Genomic DNA, 23,654 nt, shown 5'->3' on the forward strand with positions numbered 1-23,654 from the left:
AATGAAGAATAATTAGCTTGTCAGTCAACCGACTTAGAGATCATTGATAGTTGAAGGAAAATTGTAGGTGTGATCCTATCTAATGCCTAAGAGATGGGACAGACGAACGACACTTAGTTTCCCTGTGAATCCTCCTGGCTGACTCCCCTCTTTCTTGGAAAAGTTTCCCTCTAATACTTTATGAAGGGAGGGAGGAGATCTTTGGCAGTTGTATTTATATGAGATGAATCCCTCTTTCTTAGCAGAGTAGATTGCACCAGGATGGACATCTGAGCCAATCAGACTGATTCAGGAATTTGGACCTGGGGTCCTGAAGGCAGAAAGTCTCTCCATGCTCATGGTAAGTACCAACAGAGCTGTAGGCTGACCACCTTCTTGTGGGCTGAGTAGCAAAAGAAATGGGAAGGACCCCCCTCAATTCCCCCACCCCCCAGGCTTTTTTATGTTGCTGTTCATCTTTCATTCCATGTATAAGAGATGCAGCAATCTGTGCTCATAGAATTCCTCCCTGGGAGACCACTGTGTTTGCCTTCCTAAGCCATCTGGGTTACAGGGCGGGAACTGAGAGAGAATGTGTGGTAACTGAAGCTTTTAGCTAAATTTCCATGTACAAATATAACAGAGAAAGGAATATGTAGTGCTTGGGAGAGACTGAGAGGGAGAAATGAAGTAATAAAAGTGAACATTGTGTGGTGTGAGAGAAGAGAAAGGGAAGACCCTGTGATGGTTGGGCAATGGAGGGGCGATGCGGCGGTGGTGAAAAAATGGGGACATTTAATCGCGTGTCAGCACACTGGTGTCAACCTAAACGTAATCCTTCTCATTGATTCTAGTGTGCTGCTCTACAGGGAGGGTCCGCAAGGGGTCTGTTCTCCCTGACCCCTGGTCCCCCCTGCCCCACTACTAAGTAATCTCCTCAAAAATAAAGCTTGGCAGATATGGCACATATCATTGGAGCAACTACAGTTAGCATCTGTTACAGAAAATTTCTTAAGCTGTATGTGGATTGGGGATTTACAAGAGTCCTATGGTTCACTTTTCTTGTTTCTCACTTTTCTGTAGATTCCAAGAAGTACCAGCTTGGATGAAAGTACAGCTATAAAGTCTACAGAAGGGTGAAATGAGGCTGAATTCAGTAAATGGTTCTGGATGATGCCCTGTTCTGTCTTTTCTAAACATCATGAGACTCCGTAAATGGTTGCATTCAAGGAAAGATACAATTACTGTTAAGTGTAACCTTACTTCTTTAGACAACTCTATATTAACAAAGAAATATAAAAAATAAAAAGGCTGAGTGCTCAAAGTGCTCGTTTCCCATTAAAAATCCTACCCTATCCATTTCAGTTCTATCTCCAATCACAAGAATAATCAGTAATGTCAAATATTACATTTAATGTTTCTCTCATCTGCAGTGCTAAAGAGCAGAGTAAAAGAAAAAATTAAGCTAGCTAAAAAGGAGACATATAAGTATTTTAGAAAGGGGTACCCACTCTATCTTAGAATTCTTAATGTACAACAAATGTAATTTTGCCAGAAGAGATGGTTGCAAAGAAATTTAGAGGGGAAAACTAGTGACCGAACAAAGCTGAGACTGAGGTTTTTCCAGTCCAAAATGGCCTTCCATTTCAGAAGGAACGAACAGCTGGTCGCTCAGCTTCATATCATCATGAAAAATTTCCAAGCTGGTGATCACAAGTCCATTTGCTAAGGAACATAGGGAAATCAGACCATGTTGTCAGAGCAGCTGCTTCTGAGTCCTGCCGTATGTCTGCACAGGTCTCAAATTTCACACTGACTACTGAACTCTCAGATGAATAGAGAAGTCATGGTAATTATGAAACAAACAGGGGTTTTAAAATATGGCCCCCAAATAAAGATTCATTGTGTCAATAAATTTTTGAATTCTATTCTTAAAATAAACCACAGTTAAGAAGGAGGTTAGCACAATTTAAGAGAATGGACAGAAGAAAGAAAAAGAAGAGAAATGGAGAAGTAGTAATATAATTTCTCATCTGGAATGCCAGGTATGGGATTCTCACCAATTTCTGTATAGGCCTCTAATTTTAGCCCTTGTAGACAACCCCAATTAGTTCCATCCTCTAATGGCAGCTCCACGAGGGTGGATCTCTTGGTTTCCCACTTTAGTTTTGTATCTGTAGAACCTAGGAGAGCACCTCGTATACATGAGGTGCTCCCTAAACACTTGCAGGATGACTGACCAATTCTGGCTTCTGTCCAAGTCATCTATAACTCTTCTTCCACCCAAAGGGTGTTTGGAGCCAATTCTGCTCAGATAAATGAGGGTCTTTGTTAAAAATTTGAAGCTTCATTTGTGCCCTTTTGAGATGAACTCCTTTGAGAAAGGAGCGAAGAGTCTCTAGGTGGTTTGGGTAGAATCTCTAAGTGAGATTGTTAACATTCAAAAGGTTTAAAATAAACAAAAAATATGTTTTCTTAAGGTTTGCACTGTGCATTTATCTTTGACTGAGTGGAGGAACTGTGTCAGTTTAAGTTTATATCACAAATACCATCGATTATTTATTTGCATTAGGATATTATCTCGTTTTGTGACTGAATAAAGCCAAGTGACAATAAACAGAGGGAATTAAGAGGACTCTGTGTAACCAAATCTACTTACAGAATTTGGAGCTGTTGTATCTCATAGCAACTGCATTTGCAAAGCCTGGCCCCAGTTGTTTCTAATTTACGTTTATTTTCTTTTCTGAGTCTGATATATATATGTATGTATATAATCTACATATATAAACACATATAAACACAGTGGAATATTATTCAGCCATAAAAAAAAAGAATGAAATCTTGCCATTTGAGACATCATAAATGGAACTTGAGGGCATTATGCTAAGTTAGAGAGAAAGACAAATGCCATATGATCTTACTTATATATGGAATCTAAAAACAAAAAAACAAAACCCGAACTCATACAGAGAACAGATTGGTGGTGGCCAGAGGTGGGGAGATGGGTGAAATGGGTAAAGGGGGTCAAAGGCACAAATTTCCAGTTATACAATAAATGGGGATGTCATGTACAGCATGGTGACTATAGTTACTACTATACTGCATATCTGAAAGTTGCTAAGATAGTGAGAGAAAAGGTTTTTTTGTAACGATGTAAGGTGACGGATGTTAACTAGACTTATTGTGGTGATCATCTCACAACATATACAAATATTGAACCATTATGTCGTATACCCGAAACTAATGTTACATGTCAATTATACTTCAATTAAAAAAAAAAAGGTTGTCTTGATCCCAGTTGGTTTATTTAGAAATGCTACAAGGTAAGATTTTAATCCTTAACCTAAGAAGCTATAACTAGAATGGCTTTTCCTTTATAAAATAGTTAACATGGTTGGTGAAGTTATAAAATCAGTCAATTGGTTTTCATCTTGAACCAATAATTATTACTCTGGCTATACAAGTGACATTCAGGAATGTTTACTGTTCTTCCTGGTTTAGTGTCTTTACAAACCGAGAGGCAACTCAGAGAGTCTCTTGCCAAAGCACTAGAATAGCAAACCTGGGTTCAAGTCCTGACATTGCCACTTCTTAGTTGCATGACCTTGGGCATACAGGTTAAATCTCCAGGCTCAGTTTTCTCATCAATACAATGAGAATAACAATTATACCTACATCTCATACACAATACTTGTTAGAATGAAGCAGGACAATGCATATAAAGGTATTTTCTGGCACATAGTAATACATAGTATAATTCTGTGCTTTCTTATAGAGGCTTCTGAGTAAATCTACCCCCCAAACTCTGCCCACCCCCCCCAAAAAAAAGTCACGTGAAAAGCATAAGCTTCTTACCGCAAATGCACGCTTGATGGAGGGCACATTGCTGAAAGCAATCACTACAGGAATGATGTCAAGGGCACTGAACTCCATGGTGGCGGTGGCAATGGACTGGGCATCGGCAGATTGACCATTGCTGAAAAATGTGGCGATTCTTCTTGTGTGAGCCCCTGGAAAAGTTCGCTTGAAGACATTCCTGGAAATGAACCTCATTACTTTGCCGATCTCCCTGTCGTCAGTGGATCTCTGGTAAGGAATAGCTTCAATTTCCCTGAGGAGTCGGTTCTTCTTGTAGGTGTCTGAGAAGCGGATGAGGTGTCTGGCGTGGGAGCTGTAGGAAAGGATGGCGATGCGCGCTCCCACCGGGCAGCTGTTCTCCCGGACTCTAACGCCATTCATGAGGGAAGACATCATCTCCTTCATCTGCTCAAACTGCTGTTCCGTCACATCCCGGGACTGGTCCAAGGCGAACACCAGCTCGGTTGGATGCACAGGACATTCGGGTTTTCCTAAAAGGCAAGAACATGGTCCTTATCATGTAGCGTTTAAAAAAAAAATGCAGAGAAGGCGAAATAATTTCAAATGTTAAATATTCACGTATTTAAATATTAAATAATTATTATGTATTTAAATATTAAAATAAGCACTTGAAATATTATGTATTTAAATCTTGAATAATTAAAAATGCTATTGTAAAAACTGAATTTGTTCTTTTAAAGCACCAGAAAAGGTCTATAATTCGAGCTTTAATAAAATTTGGAAGTTAATTACCAAATTCTAAATAAAGAGCTCATGGATATGCCCTTCCTTTAACCTACAGAGATTGGATCGATGACATCATCTCTGTTGCTGGAACTTTACTCAGATAAACGAAAACATTTTTTACTTAATGAGGAAACAGGGGTTAAAAAGGAACGGGCGTGAAAGCTCTGTTGACAGTTTCAGAAAGATTGGAAGAGAACTGACATCCGCAAGGTGGATGATTTGATGCAGAGACAGCAGGCACTACAGGGAAGTAATGAGAAACCTGGCCCAACTACCTACTAGCCACGCGACCTTAACCAAATGACTTACGCTCTCTAAGCCTCAGTTTGCCCATCTGCAAAATGTCGGTCCCAGTATTACCCACTGCATTGGCCTGTGTTGCAGATTAAAAGAATTGACACAGGTAAAGCACGTAAGATAACAGTGGCTGGCACATACTAGATGCTTAATTAATATTAGCCATTATTATTATAGACATTTTCACTGTGAGAACTTTATCATCTAAAAGAATAAGAAAAACTTTGATAAATTTTTATTTAAAAATGCAAGTATAACCAATAAATATGCCTTATTGATTAGAGGAGCTTTGAATTATCATTGTTAAACTTGAATAAAAGTGTTAACTTCAGATTTACTCACAGATCCCAATGTATTCACTCTATTCCCAGTGCCCTGCACTTATCACAGTTGGCAATTTCTATTTGTCTGATGATCTGATTAATATTTTCCTCTCCCTCTGAATGAGAAGTGTGGAGACAGGGATTGTGTCTCTCTTGATCTGTCAAATTATTAGTCCCTGCCATATATCAGAGACCTAATAAATATTGACTGATTTAAAAAGAACCAAACAGAGGACAGTTTTTAACAAGTACAGGAAGAACAAAAACATGTTAATAATAGGGTAGAGGGTAGATGCCTAGTGTTGAGATGTAGGTTGGTAAAAGAAAATCTCAATGTGCTTCTCTTGGGGGTGGGGCGCCTCCTCTCCTTCAGGTGCCAGCAAGTCAGATTCAGAGACACACAGGATGAGGAACTCATGCCTGCTGCGGCGTGCCCAGGCTGGCCAAGGTGCGAGTCCCCAGCCGTGGCCAGCTGGGCCTCGCCCCCCTTGAGCTAGATTATTATCTCCTTCTGGTCCTGGACTCCTTGACCTTCACAGGCAAAAGGACCAGAAATAATAAACATTCGCCCCCAAATTAAACTATATCTCAGTGGAGACAGGACAGAATTTATTAGCCTCTGAGTCTAATTTAGTGGGCTGAGCAGATTTTTTAAAAATCAGTTTTACAATAAAAAATGAGTAGAATTAGGACCAAACATAAAAGTGGTTCTGCCAGCTTTTTGTTTAAGCTGTGACTTGTATACGGAAACAAACACAACAATAATAACAATGCGGCTTCAAGTATAATTTAGAGATAAAGGGAAAAAAAATTCACAGAACTGGCTAGATATAAAAAAATTAAGTATTCAGGAAAAACACCAAAGGGCTTATTCAACTTGCCAGATATATTCTCTGAAATCCAGCAAGCTGCCAAGGACCTAAAGATTCTGAAGAATGGACTGCGGTGGAATCTAAGAGCTCCTCCTCAAGGCATGGATTGACGACACACAGACTCTGTGGCCACAAATTGTATACGGATGGTTCAGCAAAGTGACGATGAAGACAGAAGGCGGCTAACCAGATCACTGCTGTGCAACTCACGCACAGCAGTGGTGGCCGTCATCCAGGCCACCATCATCTTTGTCTGAAATATCACAACATCCTCCTAACTCAACCTCTGGCTTTGACGCTTATCCCTCCTACAATCCACTCTCTCATACTGACCCAAGTCAGCTTCAAAATATTATGCATCAGCTCATGCTCCTCCCTTTATACTTTCAATAAACTCTTTAATACTCTCCCATTACAATTCGAATAAAGCCCAGCTGCTTTGTTATAACCAGCAAAACCTCATTTGATCTGCCCCTTGCTTACTTCTCCATTTTTTTCACATGCCAATCCGCCCTCCCTCACTGTTTCTCAGTCATACAGGGTTTCCACCAGTTTCTAGAAAATGCCTATGTCTGTCTTGTCTCATGACCTTTGCACCTGCACTTCTTTCTTCCTGGCTCTTGCAAAAGATGGCTTCTTTTTATTCTTCAGTCCAAATTTCAAAGTCATTGCCTCAAAGAAGAGCCCTCCATCCAAAAGTATTTCTTCCTTCCCCTAACATAAGTCTGTGACAGAGCAGCTATAGGAACCTGTAATTTTTTCATTTGTTTATTATCTGGATCTCCTACTTGAATGGAGGCTACTGAAGACAGGAATCACTTCCATCACGTCCATCTTATTCAGCCCTTAGTCCCTAGTGCCTGGGGCAGACTGGTACGTAACAGGCTTTCAATAAATATTTGTTGAATCAGTGAACAAGCAATCAGTGGATACGGATTAGTGGTTTTACACAAAAGGTATAAGGGTATAAAGGTGTAAGAGGGAGATGATGGGTTTATAGAAAAATATCAAGTAATAGGCATTTGTAAGACTTAAAAATTATCACTGAAATATATTAAACCATCTTGTTAATTACCATCAGGCATGAGCTCCATGGATTTTAGCATTATGTGAGCTGCACATTCAGCTTACTTGCTATCTGATCATCTCTACTTTTATCTTCCACATTTCCCCTCTACATCTTAATTCCTTTCTATGAAACTATAGAGACAATATGACAAATAGAGAAAATGAAGGCGAGGGGCATATTATTACAAAAAAACTAACAGCAAGGTATATGGTAATGTTAGCCATTAAAATAATAATTAAAGAAATCAAACCAGTTGGTTGAGAATTAGCTGTGAGACTGAGCTAAAACTGAGTGATTTATTGGAGGCAAGTCCATGCTACCAGTACAAAGCAGCAAAGACAACCCAGGTAAAATTTATATCATTTGGCAGGCAATACATTATTCTAACTCATCTTTTCAGATGTATGACATTTTGGAGCCTGATTATAATATGTTGTAAATAAAGGTTACTCACCATGTCCGCCAGCTGGGGAAGAAGAACAAAGGAGATTGAGTTATTATTTGGTAGAACAGCATTCTGTACTGTGTAGGAAAATATTGGCAGCCGAGATTTTGCACTGTGTGCTTTTTGTGGATGACTCAAAGATCAAAGCAACAGATAGGGTTTGGAGAAAATGCAGATGAATCCTAGCATCTTGGTAGAAGCATTGCTCCTTCCGTAGGGAGTGGAAATGGAGAAGTGGGACAATATGCAGCCATAAATCAGCAGCCTGCGCCAGCTGTCAGAGGGAACTTTAGCCTGGGAGGGAATATTACGTTGCAGAGGTGCACTGAATTTGAACAATTAAAAGGTCCTAATCTCTTTTTACTCTAAATTTTCCCCATGTAGATACCTAGAGCTATTAATTTTACATATATGTGTGTATGTATGTATGTGTGTGTGTGTGTGTGTGTGTGTGTGTGTGTGTGTATGAGTGTGTATATATAAAAACAAATTTACTCTGAAGCACATGAAGCTTAAGTTTTAGCTATTAATTTTACATATATGTGTGTATGTATGTATGTATGTGTGTGTGTGTGTGTGTGTGTGTGTGTGTGTATGAGTGTGTATATATAAAAACAAATTTACTCTGAAGCACATGAAGCTTAAGTTTTAGGTCTGCACTGTTTAATTGGAAGCCACTAGCCACATGTGACTTTAAATTTTAATTAAAATTAAATGAAATAAAAAATTCAGCTTCACATTTACACTAACCACATCTCAAGTACTCAAAGTCACATGAGGATAGGCTACCATTTGGACACTGCCCTGGAGCACTTCCTTCGCTGTAGAAAGTTCTGCTGGACAGCACTGCTTTCGACCTCTCACCTGCAGGGGTTCCTTACAAGGCCTTGGGAGGGTCCCTAGCCATGTGTTTACATGAACATGTGCTTTTAAAATCTGCAGAAGTCATTGGTTATTATTTCCTTTCTTGTTCTAAATAACACTTTTGAAATAATTTTGTACCTAATTTGGATTTATAATTTTATATCGAGTCCCTCAAATTTTAAAAGATCAGAAGTCACCACACTTGGATCTACCCTTGAGTTATTATATTCACATGGATCCCATGTTAGAAAGCTTATTGTGCTAATTCATTCCCAAAGCATCCATTCTTCATGAGCAATAGACATGATTCCCATGGGTGATTCCATTCCACTACACAAAATCAGAGTTAAGATCGACCCTGCGTTCAAAGCTTTTAAAAGTCTCTTTGACACCAATGCTCACTACAGAAATGGGCCCTAATTTGTCTATTTTCCTTCCCCCAAATGTCCTGAGGGAACTTTTGACTCTTCCCTTCAGTCATCCTGTTTATTTGGAAAGTCATTATGTGTTAGTAGAAGATCATTAGTTGACGCTTTCCTCATCTTGTACATGGAATTCCTTTCATGGTGCTGACACCTATTTTGATAGAAGAGGCTACTATAAGGGTCTTAAAGCTAATTCAAAAGAGCATTTGTCAAATAAACATGCCTTTTTGCTTTTAAAACTTTATAGGAAAAAATATTGGCAGAATGAGTAAGTTTACAAGCAAATCAATTAGTTCAACTAAAAGCAAGCAGGCATAACTTTCCAGGAAAAGAGTAAGAATCTATAAACTAAATTCAGGACTCCCACCCACCAGGATGCTCTATTATCACAGCTCTCTTCCACACCAGGTGAATTCAATCCTTCAGTTAGGGTCAGGTGCTAATCATTTTAAAGAATTCATTGTGAATGTCCACTGATTTCACCATCAGGAGAGTTCTGACCTCATATCTCAATTTTTTCCTAGATTAAAAGCACTAGATATATTATTACTTAGTACTTGGAACAGGTTCCAATAGATGTGCTGGCAGCTAGAGAGGGAGTTAGTTAATAGACACCAGTCTATGCTGACTCAAAATATATGCAGTGAGATCTCTAATTTTAAGAAATTGGCTGGTAAATTGTCTCAATTTTGAGTGCAGAAATCACTGCTTTTCTTCTATGAATGCCGACAACTTCAGTGATCATTTTAAGCAGGGTACTTACGACTATGATCCCGTACATACTGAATGAGCTCACATGTCTACGGTTCAAAAATAAAATAGAAAGAATTAGGTAACAGACTGCCAGGTCCTGAAGTTTAAAAATCAATAAGTTTAATGGAGTGCTCCGAGCTCTCTGTTGGAGTCAGAAGATACATACAGAAAATGAAGCCAATCCGTTGGCCCCTTTCACGCCCTAGAGAAACAGACAAAAAAAAAAAAAATGTGGTTTCACTGCTCTAGACACCCACATCAGTAGACAGAACGTGCACCAACATTACCCTAAGAAAGTGATAACTTTTAAAGTTTTTATTCTTAAGTTAAAGGGAAAATGAATACATGTAGCTATCCATCACCTAATTAACAATAACATTCTAAGGAGAATAATCTATAAGCAGCAGCCTTGATGAACACAAACCTTCAAAGGCTGCTTTCCTTCAGCCTGTCTAGATGACAAGGGTTGTTCAGAATCTAAGGATGGAGCTGACAACTTGACACTGGCATGGAGAGATTTGGAACAGAACTACGGCTAAGAACTAGGTGAGGCTGAACCATCCACTGTGGCTGCCCCTCCTGAAGGCAGAGGTTGGTAGTTTCTCAACCTCATGCTTTGCCTTGACCACTGAGCAGCAGCTGAGCTGAACTTAAATCTGTTCCCATCATTGTCTCGACGACAAAGGGACCAGATTCAGCCCAAACATCTGGAAAGGTAATCCCAATTGTCTCCCATAAGTAAATATACTTTTATTTTTATGTATATACATACAAATCTGTCTGGGTTGGGGATAGAAAGAACAAAGTAAAATTGTTTTTAATTTCATGTGTTCAATCCCATCTTTGAAACAGGAAGAGTCTGACTAAGAGAGACACTCGAGGAAAAATGCAATGGAGTCCACCCAAATTCCTGAAGAAAATAAGTTCCATGTGAATGAAACTTTGATCATTTATTCACTATTTCCTAATTTCCTCCATTCACTGATCATTTAATGAATATAAGAGGACAAAGACTGAACGGATAAATAAAATTCACTGATAATTGAGAAATCTCATTTTAGTCTAATACTATTCATTTTGTCCCTTAATTCCCCCTACTTCCTAGGAAATGGCAACTGATATTTAATTGGCATTTTTTTCTTCTTTCTGAGCACATAAAGGTGGAAAATAATTGCCAAGTTGCAAAGACAGAAAACATGCACATTTGGACAATGAAGATCCCATGCAATGACTTTTTATTTGGAAAGGAACTGGTGTTATTTATGGCTTTTCAACTTACCTTGCGTCCAGGAGGTCCCAGCTCCCCAGGGGATCCCGGTTCTCCTGGAAGCCCAGTGGAAATCTTGAAGCAGAATTTATTTACTTTAAAACTATATTTATACATACATATGTGTTTGTGGGCTTGGGTATTTTAAATTTCAAGGGAAATACACTTTCATTTTAGAAAATTGAGACATTTCCAAAGAGCGCAAAGAAGGAAAAAAATCCTCAGCAATCCTTTCTCCCCTAAATACTGCTTGCTAACTTCTTGATGTATTTTCTTCTTGTCTTTTATTTATTCTTTTGGTATTAATCTACATGTTTTTAAATATAATTTTATACTTTTTTTCCTGTTGCTTTCTAAACTAAATATATATCTTTGGACATTTTCATGTCACTAAATATTCTTTTGCAAAATCACTTTTCCTGGCTGCATACTATTCTATCATCTGGCTATACCATCATTTTTTAAATCAGTTCCTCTCTACTGACATTTAAATTTGCTGTTTTTGTAATAAGCAATGTCACTATAAAGTTATATGTGCACTTTTGATATTTTCCTTAAAGAAGATTGCTAGAACTGAAATTGATAGGTCAAGGGAGAAATTTTTATCTAAATGAATTTTTAGCTAAATTTATCTAAATTTAATAAGTGACTAAAGTAAAAAAACAACTGAACAAAAACTCAGAAAAAAACAAATTTTAAATACACAAACCTGTGAAACAATAAGAAAACATTCAACAGTTGGATGGAAATATTTTTAGTAAAATGGATAATAGGAGCAGTCATAAAAGTAATAGTTGTCGAAACTTACTGTATGCCAGGAATTCTTCCATGTGCATTAAACAACATAATTTATTATAAGGAAAGCTAGAATTTGGCCTAAAAATTAGGACAATATTCCCTTGTTCATCCAAAATGTCACAGGATTTATAACCTTTCTGGGAATAAAAAATGAAGTTGTCTAAAATCACCTTAGTTTGTAAAAGCATTCCCTATGGAACAGCAAACAATTACTATATCCTTTGGGTATTCCAATGATATTCACAGTATGCTGGGTTGAGTGACAACAAAAATTTACTGATCATGTTTTATTTAGAGGATACAGATTAACCTCCCACGGGAAAAATGGCAGATTAAGCATTTACTTTTGAGCCCTCCCAATGTCTTACTAAGAGGATTTTTTTTTAAAGGCATAAAAATAAAAATAACAACAACAACAACAAAAACCATGACATACTTGAGAAGAATGAGAAAGGAAACAATAGCCATAGAACTTTGGAGGCTGCAAAGCAGGTGTGTAAGTATTGACTGACTTAGCAGATTTGAAAAAGCTGAATCCTAAGCCAGCAGCAGGGGAAGCCAAGAATGCATATTTTTACAACACATTCCCAGAAGACTTGGGAATTGTCATCACTAGGTACCTCTAGAAGTAGAGGTGAAGGGGAGAGACTAAATAAGGAGGATTTGTTGAAAATCATTTTAGGAATCCACAAAATTTCCTCCTCATTCTCTATAGTTGGATGAATGTCTCTTTTTCCACCTCAACACCAGACAGAAGTAAAACCAAGGTGTCTACACTAGGGATCTCCAGGAAGAGTTGAAGGCCAGTAGTACCATCCTGAGAACAGAGAGATCAAATGAAGGTATGTGAAATGGATGTGAGGATATCTGACTAGACACAGAAGAAAGACCTAAAGATGCTGATATCAGAAGTTTGCTAAGTAAAGAACTCAGCCAGATCACTCTTTAGTGAAACTCGTAATTGACTAGCCTCACATACTTGTGGCTTCTAATCAGTGTGTTTGTCCTCAATTCTTAAATAGAAAGAGAGATCCCATTCTCCAAACATGTGAGAAATACAGAGAAAAACAAAAACAAACAAACAAAAAAACAAATGGCAGGACACAGCCTATTTGGGCAAAGAAGACTTAAAAAATACTAATTTGTATCTTCTAGAGAAATATGAGAAGATATTTCAGCTATGAAACAAGAACAGGATAGTATAAAAAAGGAATATTCAAATAAAAATGAGCTCTTGAGAATTAAAATATAAGAAGAGATAAATTCAAAGAAATCTCCCAGAAAGTAGAGCAAAAAGACAATCTGGAAAATAGGAGAGAAGAGATAAGGGACAGAGGAATTACCATTTTTCCTTAAAAATCTTATGAAATTATTTGATTCTCTCAATCAGTGGTTCTCAACTGGGGAGAAATTTGTGCTTCAGGGGACATCTGACAATCTCTGGAGACATTTTTGTCTATCATAAGGGGGAGGGAGACAATGGTGGTTATTGCTGGCGTATAGTGGGTGAAGGCGAGGGATGCTACTAAATATAGTACAATGCACAGGACAGCCCCTCACAACAAAGAGTTATCCAGCCCAAAATGTCAATAGGGCTGAATTTGAGAAACCCTGCCTTGAAGTATATTCATGTGTAAAGTTAATAAAAAAAACTATAAATACATGTAAACATACCTGTATAGACAAAATAAGACAGGTTAACAATCATGGCAAATTTAAAAAAAAAATGCTTCAGTTGGGAGAAAAAACAAGGCGAAAATTTAGAGAAGTTACTAGGAATGTAACCATTCTAAGAGAACTAATGAAATTATTTGATTCTCTCAACCATTGGTTCTCAACTGGGGAGAAATTTGTGCTTCAGGGGACATCTGACATGCCTCAACATTTAAGGCAAAACTTTACCAAAATCTTCCAATAGTAACTTCAATTCTTTCAGAGGAAAAATCTGGAAGTTTTAAGTGTCTAAACTTCAACTATAGTTACGTAGATGTAGAAAAAGCAGCTCGGCAGGTGAAATAAGCAAGTTAAAAAAGTGATAAATTGTCCAACGTGGGAAAAAAGAAATTCAAGTAACCAAAAGCCAAGAGAAAAAGTTTATATATTACCCACTAGTGTATTTTTTTAATGATTAATGTGCCATTGATGGGAAGGAATCCAACAAACAGCTGGACTTGTTAGCAGGATTCCAACGTTCAAGGGTAAACGACTTCATTAATGAGCCAAGGAAAAGGATCCAGAGACATTTCAATGCAGATGACACCTAGATTAATTTGAAAATCTTTTCCAATTATCTTTCTAATTATATCAGTCTTCATTTTTTTTAAAGCATAATGTTAAAGGATAGTCATCCAAAAACATGCATGAGGAAAAAAATTATAGCTGGGAAGCAGTCCTCTTGGGAGAAGCAGGATGGAGGGAAAGAGTAGTTTCTTTATAAATAATTTCTAAAGTTCTTATTATATTTTGTTTAAAAAAAAAGGCCAGCGAAGAATAAAATTAACTATGATGACAAAACTGTGATACCAGTTACTGTGATACCACCTCACATATCAAACTTTATCAGACTTTCAGACTGTGTGTTTTTCTTTTCCTGCCAATTGACAGGGTGTTAAGATCAGTTCTGTTCCAAAGAAAAGAGACAAAGATCATGTTGAGAGACAATTATCAAAAGTTTGTCTCTTATGGAACGGCCATCTCATACACAGTCTAAGACATAGAAAGAGTCATCAAATGAAAAAATTCATTCTTAAGCCACTGGACCCCAAGGATACTGATGCTTATGAGACGCTTTGGAGACTAGTGTTTGACCCACAGAGTTAGGCATATGTAACCCCTCCATGGAATAATAAAGATGTATTTGGTGACATAATAAATGGAACTTTCAAAGCTCAAGAGGTACCCTCTTGAGCTCAATAGAGGGCCTTTCCAGGTACGCACCTCATTAAAGTAGTTTAACAAAACCTTTGTAGTGTGGACAAGATGCCAGCGGACATTAGATTGCACTAAATTTGCCAGGGAGACTGGATTAAACTGATTGTATTTTGGCAGCATAAAACTCTTTTGGACCACAAGGAGTCCTCAAAACCACCCTTACTTCCAATGTGAAGAATGGTACCTTGGCAGCCAGAACAAGTGAACTTGTTCACTAAAAGCAAACAGTTCATTGCTTTCTTGCTGGCACTGAAGGATGAGCAATATATCCATTTCCCTTCCCCAAGTTCGCCCTAAAAAATATACACATTTTAAAGGTCTTTGGGAACAAATGGCAACTCAAAGGATTGGAAAAGCATGAAAAATGACTTTCCAAAGTAGTCAAGGTTTAAGGCATTGGAATCTAAGAAGCTTACCGTCTGGCCTCTGGCTCCCTTGGGTCCAGTTTCTCCTGGACCACCAGGGTCTCCAATCTCACCCTAAATAAGTTCAGAAAAATAAGATAAAAATGGTTATTAAAACCAAAGAGAATAAACAGGAAAAAAAAAAGAGAGAGAGAGAGAGAGAGATCTCAATGTGTTTTTAAACTGATTGCAACATGAAGACATGTTCATACACATTTTTATCTTTAATGGTCTTCTTTCAGGTGCTCCCCCCTCCTCATCCTTACAGCTCTCTGCATAGCATGCTACATCCTCATTGTTTTACTTCTGTCTCCAATCAGAACGCAGCCTCTTTGGAGACCTGAACTATGCCCTCTGTTTTGTCCCCTGATCTTATCCCAGGACCTGACGTTTTCTCAATGTTTCCAGGAAAAGTGAAAGCCTTAAGGTAGAGGACAGCATGGCTAACTTACTATTCAAAGGTGATTTATAAACACATTGAGAAAATTGAGCCAGGTGAGATGGGGTAATTTTCGTTTTCTTTACATTTCACTTTCCTTTGAGAAAGAAGAAAATACATATGATAGAGGGGAAGGAGTACATGTGAGAGAAAAATAAGGCGGATTTCTTCCTTTACCTATGAATTAAACAACTAGAAATAAAAAACAAATTTTTAAAAGCCAGCTTTTGTCTTTCCTTCTTTCCCCCATAAAGCTTTCTTTTTATTCGTTTATAACTAACTGTCCTTCCATTGTCCCATGGTACGTTTCAAAACCCCAGGAATATTTCCAATTGATCTCCAGTTAGTATAAAGCACACAATACCTTAGGTCCACTTTCTCCAGGAAATCCTTCTTGCCCCTATAATTGACAGTAGGGAAAATTACTATATGTATCACCAAGGTAGGTTCATATTGACTTTAATTTTACCTGCTGCCTTACTTAGTTTTAGTGCCTCTGAACCAAGGAAGGATTAAAACAATTAAAAACAAAACTGTATAGTACTATTTGAAAAACTAACTTCAATTTCTAAATTAAACCATATATTCGTTCACTCAAATATCATGACAACTGAACATAAGTGGATCAATGTACACAGCTGAAGAATGACAAATCAGCTCTCCTTCTACTGTAGGTATATCACAGGAAAGCTGGTTATTTGTCTCTGAAACAGTCTTCTTAAAACAGATCTCAATGGAGAAATTTGGGAGTCTAAACTTGATCATTTAACGGTCCTTTGCTTACCTTACTTTGGCCACAGACTATAGTTGAAGAAGTATGATAATCCCCATTTGATGAAAAAAAATATTTTATTTAAAATAGTTTATTTTCTGATTATTAAACTATCTCTTCAAACATATATAAAATACAAAAGAACAGAAAGAATAAAAGTCACCCAAATCACATTACCCAGAATGAGCTTATATACTTTGTCATATTTTCTTTTAGCTTTTTAAAAATGTACTTTAGCACAATTGGGATAAGTAGGGTTTTTATCTGATTATATTCTGATTTATTTTACTTGACATTGTCACATAATAATTTTTTTTACATAATTATTAACTTCATATACATTTGTTTTAAAGAGTGCCTAATACTCCAATGCTATATAGGCTACTTAATATTTCCCCTTTCTATGAGATATTCAGATTGTTTTCAATTATTCTCTATTGTAAAGAACATTTCAGTGGAAGACTCTCATTCAATAGTTTTTTTCAAAGAAATTAGCTTTTCTTTGAGGGGGGGTTGTTTATTCTTCCAGACATCCCTTGCATCATTAGTATTTTACTTGGAATTACACTAATCTTTTATAATGTTTCAGACTTTTCAACATGAACTTGGTGTGTCTCTATTTATTGAACTTTTTCTTTTAAAGTTCATTAATTCTTGTCCTAGGTCTGAAACATTTTGCATAAAGGACATTCTTAACCATATTGTTTTTGTGGATGTTATGATTTCTAAGTGGTAATTACAAATATATATAAATCGCTGGTTTTGATGAACCTACCTCTTACTTCCAGACACTTAAATATTCAGTGATAATATAAAATTATCATTTTGATATAGTTAAAAGGTTTTATTTCTAAATGACTGCTTGGCCCAATGAATTTAGAAAGGACCTATAAAACCTCTCACGAATGGCTAAAATAAACATAATAAGAAGAGGATGTATTTTTGAATGTCTCCCTAAGTATACTCGAATGTGGAGCTGCTAGGATTCAATGCACTGTTCAGGCTGAAACAAGTCAGGCCCTAGCTGTACATCTCTGCAAATCCCAGAAAACTGATTTTCGAGTTTCAGTTGTTGCCTGTACCTTAAACACAAAGTTGTTTTTTATTCTACCACATTCCCCACAGGATATCAGCAACAAATCATCAAAATCTCTCTATAAATGTCCCAAACTGCCTTGTTCATTGCTTTCTTTTTCTCTTAACTGCAGCAAACAAAAACCAAGCAACAAAAAATAAATGGAAATGTCTAGCTTGCAGTTGACAAGTCTTACCTTTGCTCCTTTACTTCCAATGTTCCCATAACCTGGGTTGCCATCACCACCCTGTAAACAAAGCAATTAATTACACACATCTCAGACTACAGAGGCAGGCTTATCACTAGAGAACAAGACAACCAGCTTTTTGGTTTGATTAGGAGAAATTAGGAAGCAGGAGTCTCCCTCTAGGCAGGCCAGTGACATTTGTTGATAGTGACCCTCAAGGTAACTCTCAATAACATACACAGACAATGCACTGTCCCTTAGTCTCACTTGTTTCATCTATAAAGTGAGAATAATAATGATACCTACTCGTGGTGTTATTATGAAGAGAAAATGAGAAAACATCAGTCATATAGTCATCTCAAAAAGGTATTAGTGGTGCTCTCTCTTGCAGATAACAATTTATATTTTAATACCTTAGCTCTATGCCATTTCAGTTTGCTAGATAAAAATAAGATGCCTTAAACGCCTGGGCCTTGGTTACTACCGATGGACTCTTGTAGAAGGCCTTAGTGAGAAGCCCTGAGCTCTGGGAGAAGGCTGGGTCGGATTTCTGATGAATGGGTTCGGATGGGAAGAAAGAATGGAAGAAGGGTTATAAGGATGCTAAAGACAAGTTTTGTCCATTTTATCATTTGGCTTCAAGAGCACCTTGGCCACGATATTTGGTACCTGGGAAATTATCACCTTGGAAAAGGTAGCCAGAGGAACTAATCCAAGATGAGGATAATATCTCAATTCCTAGAAAGCTATATGGCTAGATTGAGATAGCATCTTTAACACTCTCCAGAAAACCACACCTGACATTCATTGAACTAAAAGATTCCAAGGGCCAGATAAAAAGTAGTGATAAAACACAAACCGGCAAGCCTCGCGGCCCAGGAAGGCCGATAGCTCCTTTTTCTCCCACATCTCCAGGTTCTCCCTGTTAAACAGAACAATGAAATGTGTCCTTATTAAGTTGTTTTTATAAAGGAAATTAGAAATGATGGCACTAAGACACCTTTAAAGTGTATCCATGAGAATCATACCATGACAATGGCTTCATGCCCATGATCGTGAGTCGTGCAAGCAATACAAGAATAACTGCTGTTGCTGGCTAAGGAGGTCCACGCTATTGATAAATGAAACTTCAGCAAGTCTGATGCATTGTTTAGTGCAAGTTGTCATCTGAGCAACTCGGTGCCATGAACCACGCCCTTGGAAATGTTTTACCATGAGTCAAAGAGGAAGCTTGGTACTGTTTAAGAAAAGTAACAACACTATTTTCCAGGATGAATAATGCAGATCATCTGGCTGCTGCAAAGACAATAGACTTATTAAACTAATCTTAAGATCTAAAGTGTCCATCAAGACAAAGGTAGCATAGCATCCGTGGCAATAGTTTCTGACTTCTGACTACTAGAACATCTATTATGGGTTTTAAATCAATCTCAGAAGTATGTTGAGGAAAGTCTAGCTACTTGGGAAAGTTGACATAGGGTTACAAAAGAAGGTTAATTCCTTAAAATAAAAACTTTCAAAGTTTTAGATTTTAGTATACAGAAACATTGTGAAGATAGTACAGAGTTCCTATATGTTCCACATCTCGATTCCTTATTGTTACCATTACATTAGTTACGTGACTAATGTCACAATATATGAATGTTGATTAGTCACAATATATGAATATTGATTCATTATTAACTAAAGCCCATTAGTTACAATATATGAATATTAGTCACAATATATGAATATTGATTCATTATTATTAGTCACAATATATGACTATTGACATTATTGGCATATGAATATATATTGTGACATTATTAGTCACAATATATGAATATTGATTCATTATTATTAACTAAAGCCCATACTTTATTCAGATTTCCTTAGTCTTTACCTACTATCCTTCTTCTGTTCCAGGATCTCACATGTCATGTCTCCTTATACTCCTCTAGACTGTGTGACAGTTTTATCAAATTCCTTGTTTTTGATGACCTTGACAATTTTGAGGAGTACTGGTCAGACATGTTGTAGAATGTCCTAGGACCAGTTGGGGTCTGTCTGACATTTTTCTCATGACTAGATTGGGTTTTATGGGTTTTAGAGATAAAGACCACAGAGGTAAAGAGCCATTTTCATCACATTGGATCAAAAGTATATGCTATCAACGTGGCTTTCGCTATGGATGCTAACTGATCATCTGGCTGAGGTGGTGTTGGTCGCGTTAGGCTCCTGTCTAGATATCCCTCCTGCCCTTTCCATATGTTCTCTTTGGAAGAAACAGTGTAGAGGTGAGTATAACCCACATTAAGGAGGGGGAGTGGTTAATACATTTTTAAGGATAGAAAGGCAAGACAGTAAATGTGAGAAGTGCAAATGGACAAATGCCCCCCAGCAGTGAACTCTGGGAGTGAAACAGAAGAGGGTTCCTTGGAAGGGAAAAAGGTCGCCTGCCCTAATGGCTTTATTTCTCTCAAAAGTGTGCTCTGGCTACCACCTGCTTCATAATTACGTGAGGTCCACATACAAAAGGAAATTTCTGGACCCTACTGGTATCAGTCTCTGGTAGTGAAGCCCAAGAATATGCCTTTTATTTAAAAAGAAGCTTATTTAAAGCTTCTCAGTTGATTCTCATGCATGCTGATGTCTGAGAACATCTGTTTTAAGGTAGGGAAACAAGGGAAGCCATATGGTTTGTCCAGGGTCACACTCTTTGTTATTCATACAACCGGGCTGTTCAGTTCAAGATTAATTGCTGAGTTTTTTGCCTTTCCAGGAACGTGAGCTGATTGGAGTAGGATAGTAGTGTTTGGGGGCTCAGCTTTGTTAATGCACCTGGAGGGTTTGGTCCATCTTAGGGCTGCTCAAGGGTTTGGGGTTGCTTTGAGGGCGCTTACCCCCAAATTCTTGCCACTTCCCCTTTAAAAGTCCTTCTTATTAGTAATGATCTTCTTTGACACAACTACTCTGCTCACATCTATCTCCTTCCATATTCTCACCTACACATCCAACTCTAGGGTCCCTCCATCCCTGTCTACCCCTCTCTTGGTCCCTTCTATCACACACTATGGAGTGTCTTCATTTCACATGCAAACCTTCTCTCTACACCCATGACATCTGCACACGAACACACATCCTCCTCACTGTAAGATAAACTTGGTTCTCACCAGTGACACCACCACCCCTACAGCCTTCGTCCAGACAAGAAGGCAGCACTGTCTCTGTTCTAATCTTTCCTTTCCAGATCATTATTGCTACTTCTTTTTGAGCCGATTATCCTTGTCATCCATGTATCTCATTTCACCCTGCAATCAACTGTCGTTGTAACGTTTGACTACTGGCCTCCATCATTACAGCCCTTCTTAGCAGTTCTCCATTACAAAGCTAGCCCCTCATCTTATGCCCTCAGTCTCAACCTGTGTCAAGAAACTTCCCCATTAATCATCTACTCTTTTTTACATCTTTAATCTCTTCCTTTCTCTCTGGTTTTCTCTTCTCTAATCATAAACACACTATGGTCCCTCCTTATCACTGAAGACAAACAAATACTTTGTTCTACTCTGTCCCAGACTTTGCCTGTAGTGGTTAATGTCCCTGTCCTTCCTTCCTAAGCCTATTTCTCCAAAGATTAATTTAAAGCCCTGTATCCGTTTCCTCCTCCTCAACACAATGCTCAGTCCTTTGCAGACTGTCTCTCTTTCTTTCTCCTTGTCTCAGTTGATACATTTTGAAACTATTCTTTGGAGCATCTTAGCCACCAGATGTGACGGCTTCTCTACTCCTCCCTTCCTTACCTGTTCTACACCAGCTGATACTCTTGACCTCTCTTTCTTGAACACTTCTTCTCAGCATCTAGCGTGCTCTTCTGTGTCTTTCTCCTTCTAATAACTCCTTGTCTGTCTCCTCTCGCCCTTCTCACAAATAGACATCCCATGATTCTTTTTAACCCCTTTCCCGTTTGCCCCTAGAATACTCGCCGGTGGCCCTTGAGGCTGCGGTGTTTACCTGAGATGACTCTTGGATTACAGTCCTAACTTTACCCCTCCCTCAAAGTTTGCCATGAAATATCTATTATTTTTGCATCACTCTAGTATATCGATAGTCTTTGGAAAGATCATTCTATTTACATCATTCTATTTATAGCATTCTGTTTTTAGTAGCGGCATTTCCATTTGCAAAGCATGGTAATTCTCGATTGCTGAAAATGTCAAATCCCAGATGTTCCGCTGTGTGTTGTTTCATGCTTTGACATTTACCACACACACACAAATTATTAAATACTGATCATATACATTTCTGTTACATTAGGATTAGAGTTAAGTTCTGTTTAGAAATAACTCCAAGAACAGTTTTTATATTTTCACATTGAAAACTTGTCAGATGTGCTTCAGCCCCAAAGAGCATGTTTGTAAAATTAAATTAACACTGGCAGCGGGTTGCATTTTTTTTTTTTTTTCCTAAACAGGAAATGGGTTAAAAATCTACATGACTCTGAAACCTGCATCTCCAACCAGCCCTAAACACTTTCCTCTATTTCTCTAAACCGAGTGAGTTTCTTCACTTTTACACCCCCTGTCCCTCATGACTTTCCTACTTCTGTGATGGTTTTGCCACTCATTCTGGAAGCCCCTGAGTCATATAGCCCTCTTCCCTCTGCCTCCGTTCCCTACCAGAAGAGTACTACAGAATCATCATGAGCCCCTGCTGTCCTCACCCTGTTAAGCCATCTAATCACTCCTTGTTTTGCAGACTGAGAGCATACTAACTAATTTCCTGGCATCCAGTCTCCCAGCCTTCAAAATATCTCTACACCGAGTTGCCTATTTAAAATCTTCCAAAGTCTGGCTGTGTTCACACACGCCATTCAGAAATTGCAAACAGCACTGTACTGACTACCTAATAAAGTCAGTCACCCTGACTTTCTGTTATTTATGTGCCCATCGGACAGGATCAGTTTCCATCCCCCAAAAACTTGTTCCCAGGATTTTCCAACCCTGTGCTCTCCTTCACCCTATTTCTTCCCCCTGAAATTTCCCATGCCCCATCACTGCTTGCTAAAGTCTTACTTATCTTCCAATGTCCACTCAAAATCTATATTCTCTATGATACCTGTTTTCCCAGCCTAGAAATACTGCTATTAACACTACATTTAAACCTCCATTTCAGCCCCTTATTCCTACTTTATGTCATAGATTATTGTTCTGAAAATACTCTAAATTCTGTGGGGTCGATGCCATATATTACTCATTATACAACCAGAAACTCTTTCATTAAACACATATTTACTAAGCACTTACTATGTGCCAGGTACTGTTCTAAGCACTAGGGAAGCAGCAGTGAGCAAAACAAAGATCTCTGCTCTCCTAGAACTGACCTTCCAACATAGCTGAGTGTGCGTCCAGTGCCTTTGTCTCAAAAGGTGTTCAGCAAAGGTTTGTTGAATGGAGGAAAGAAATAACAGAAGGAGAGATTTAAAAAAATGGAGAGAGGAAGGGAGAAAGAAAAAGGCCTACCCCCAAACAGATCCCCTTCCCTGAGATCCCTCAGCTCAGAGTGGGTGTAGCCGCTGGTGAGATTATGCTGGCTGGAATCCCTGACTTCATCCTTGTCCACACCCATGTCCTAAATGTTGCTGGCTCTCTAAGAATCAAGTCAGGCTAGAGGGGCAATGGGATATGTTCTCTTTTGTGTTGAAAGAGCTCTGGCTAATACAACTGGACATTTCCCTTGAGGAGAAAACCTAAAGAATGTGACCTACTTTATTTCCTTGGCTTCCCAAATGGCCTTGGCTCCCTGCCTTTCCTCCTGGTCCTGGAGGCCCCTGAAACAAAACAAAGATTGCAAATATAGGAGAACATAAAGCAACTTTCCTTGAAACCCTTTGTGTCTCTTCTGAGAGGAAAATGAAACACAGATGAGAAAAGACTTATGGCTTTATTGATTCCTGTTCTGGAAAAAAGTATCACAGCTGTCAAATAAACACTAGTAAATAAAGGAAAATTAATAAAGTAATTCATGTCAGATGTTGTCTAAATGATTGTGCTTCCTTGAGAGCCTTCTCTTCCAAAGAGATTTTAGGTTCTCACCGTTTTGTGGTCAGAGCAGATGTTGCTAAAATGTCATTTAAAGTGGGCATTCCAAATGACATTTGCCTTGAACTATAT

At 38.1% G+C, this 23,654-nt stretch overlaps 1 protein-coding gene across 1 annotated transcript in view; it reads right to left on the reverse strand.

The window, feature by feature from the left end:
* LOC105288504 (collagen alpha-6(VI) chain) overlaps positions 1-23,654 on the reverse strand; it is a 97,278-nt gene that overhangs the window by 18,407 nt on the left and 55,217 nt on the right. The window contains exons 23-32 of the mRNA XM_011354761.2: positions 23,249-23,311; positions 18,365-18,427; positions 17,515-17,565; positions 15,836-15,871; positions 15,045-15,107; positions 10,912-10,974; positions 9,799-9,834; positions 9,643-9,679; positions 7,600-7,611; positions 3,835-4,328 (exon numbers count right to left, since the gene is read on the reverse strand). Of these exons, the coding sequence (XP_011353063.1) occupies positions 3,835-4,328; positions 7,600-7,611; positions 9,643-9,679; positions 9,799-9,834; positions 10,912-10,974; positions 15,045-15,107; positions 15,836-15,871; positions 17,515-17,565; positions 18,365-18,427; positions 23,249-23,311 (918 nt within the window). The remainder of the gene's footprint in view (positions 1-3,834; positions 4,329-7,599; positions 7,612-9,642; positions 9,680-9,798; positions 9,835-10,911; positions 10,975-15,044; positions 15,108-15,835; positions 15,872-17,514; positions 17,566-18,364; positions 18,428-23,248; positions 23,312-23,654) is intronic.

This window comes from Pteropus vampyrus, unplaced genomic scaffold (genome assembly GCF_000151845.1).
Source record: "Pteropus vampyrus isolate Shadow unplaced genomic scaffold, Pvam_2.0 Scaffold1, whole genome shotgun sequence".
NCBI classification, from domain to species: Eukaryota; Metazoa; Chordata; class Mammalia; order Chiroptera; family Pteropodidae; genus Pteropus; species Pteropus vampyrus.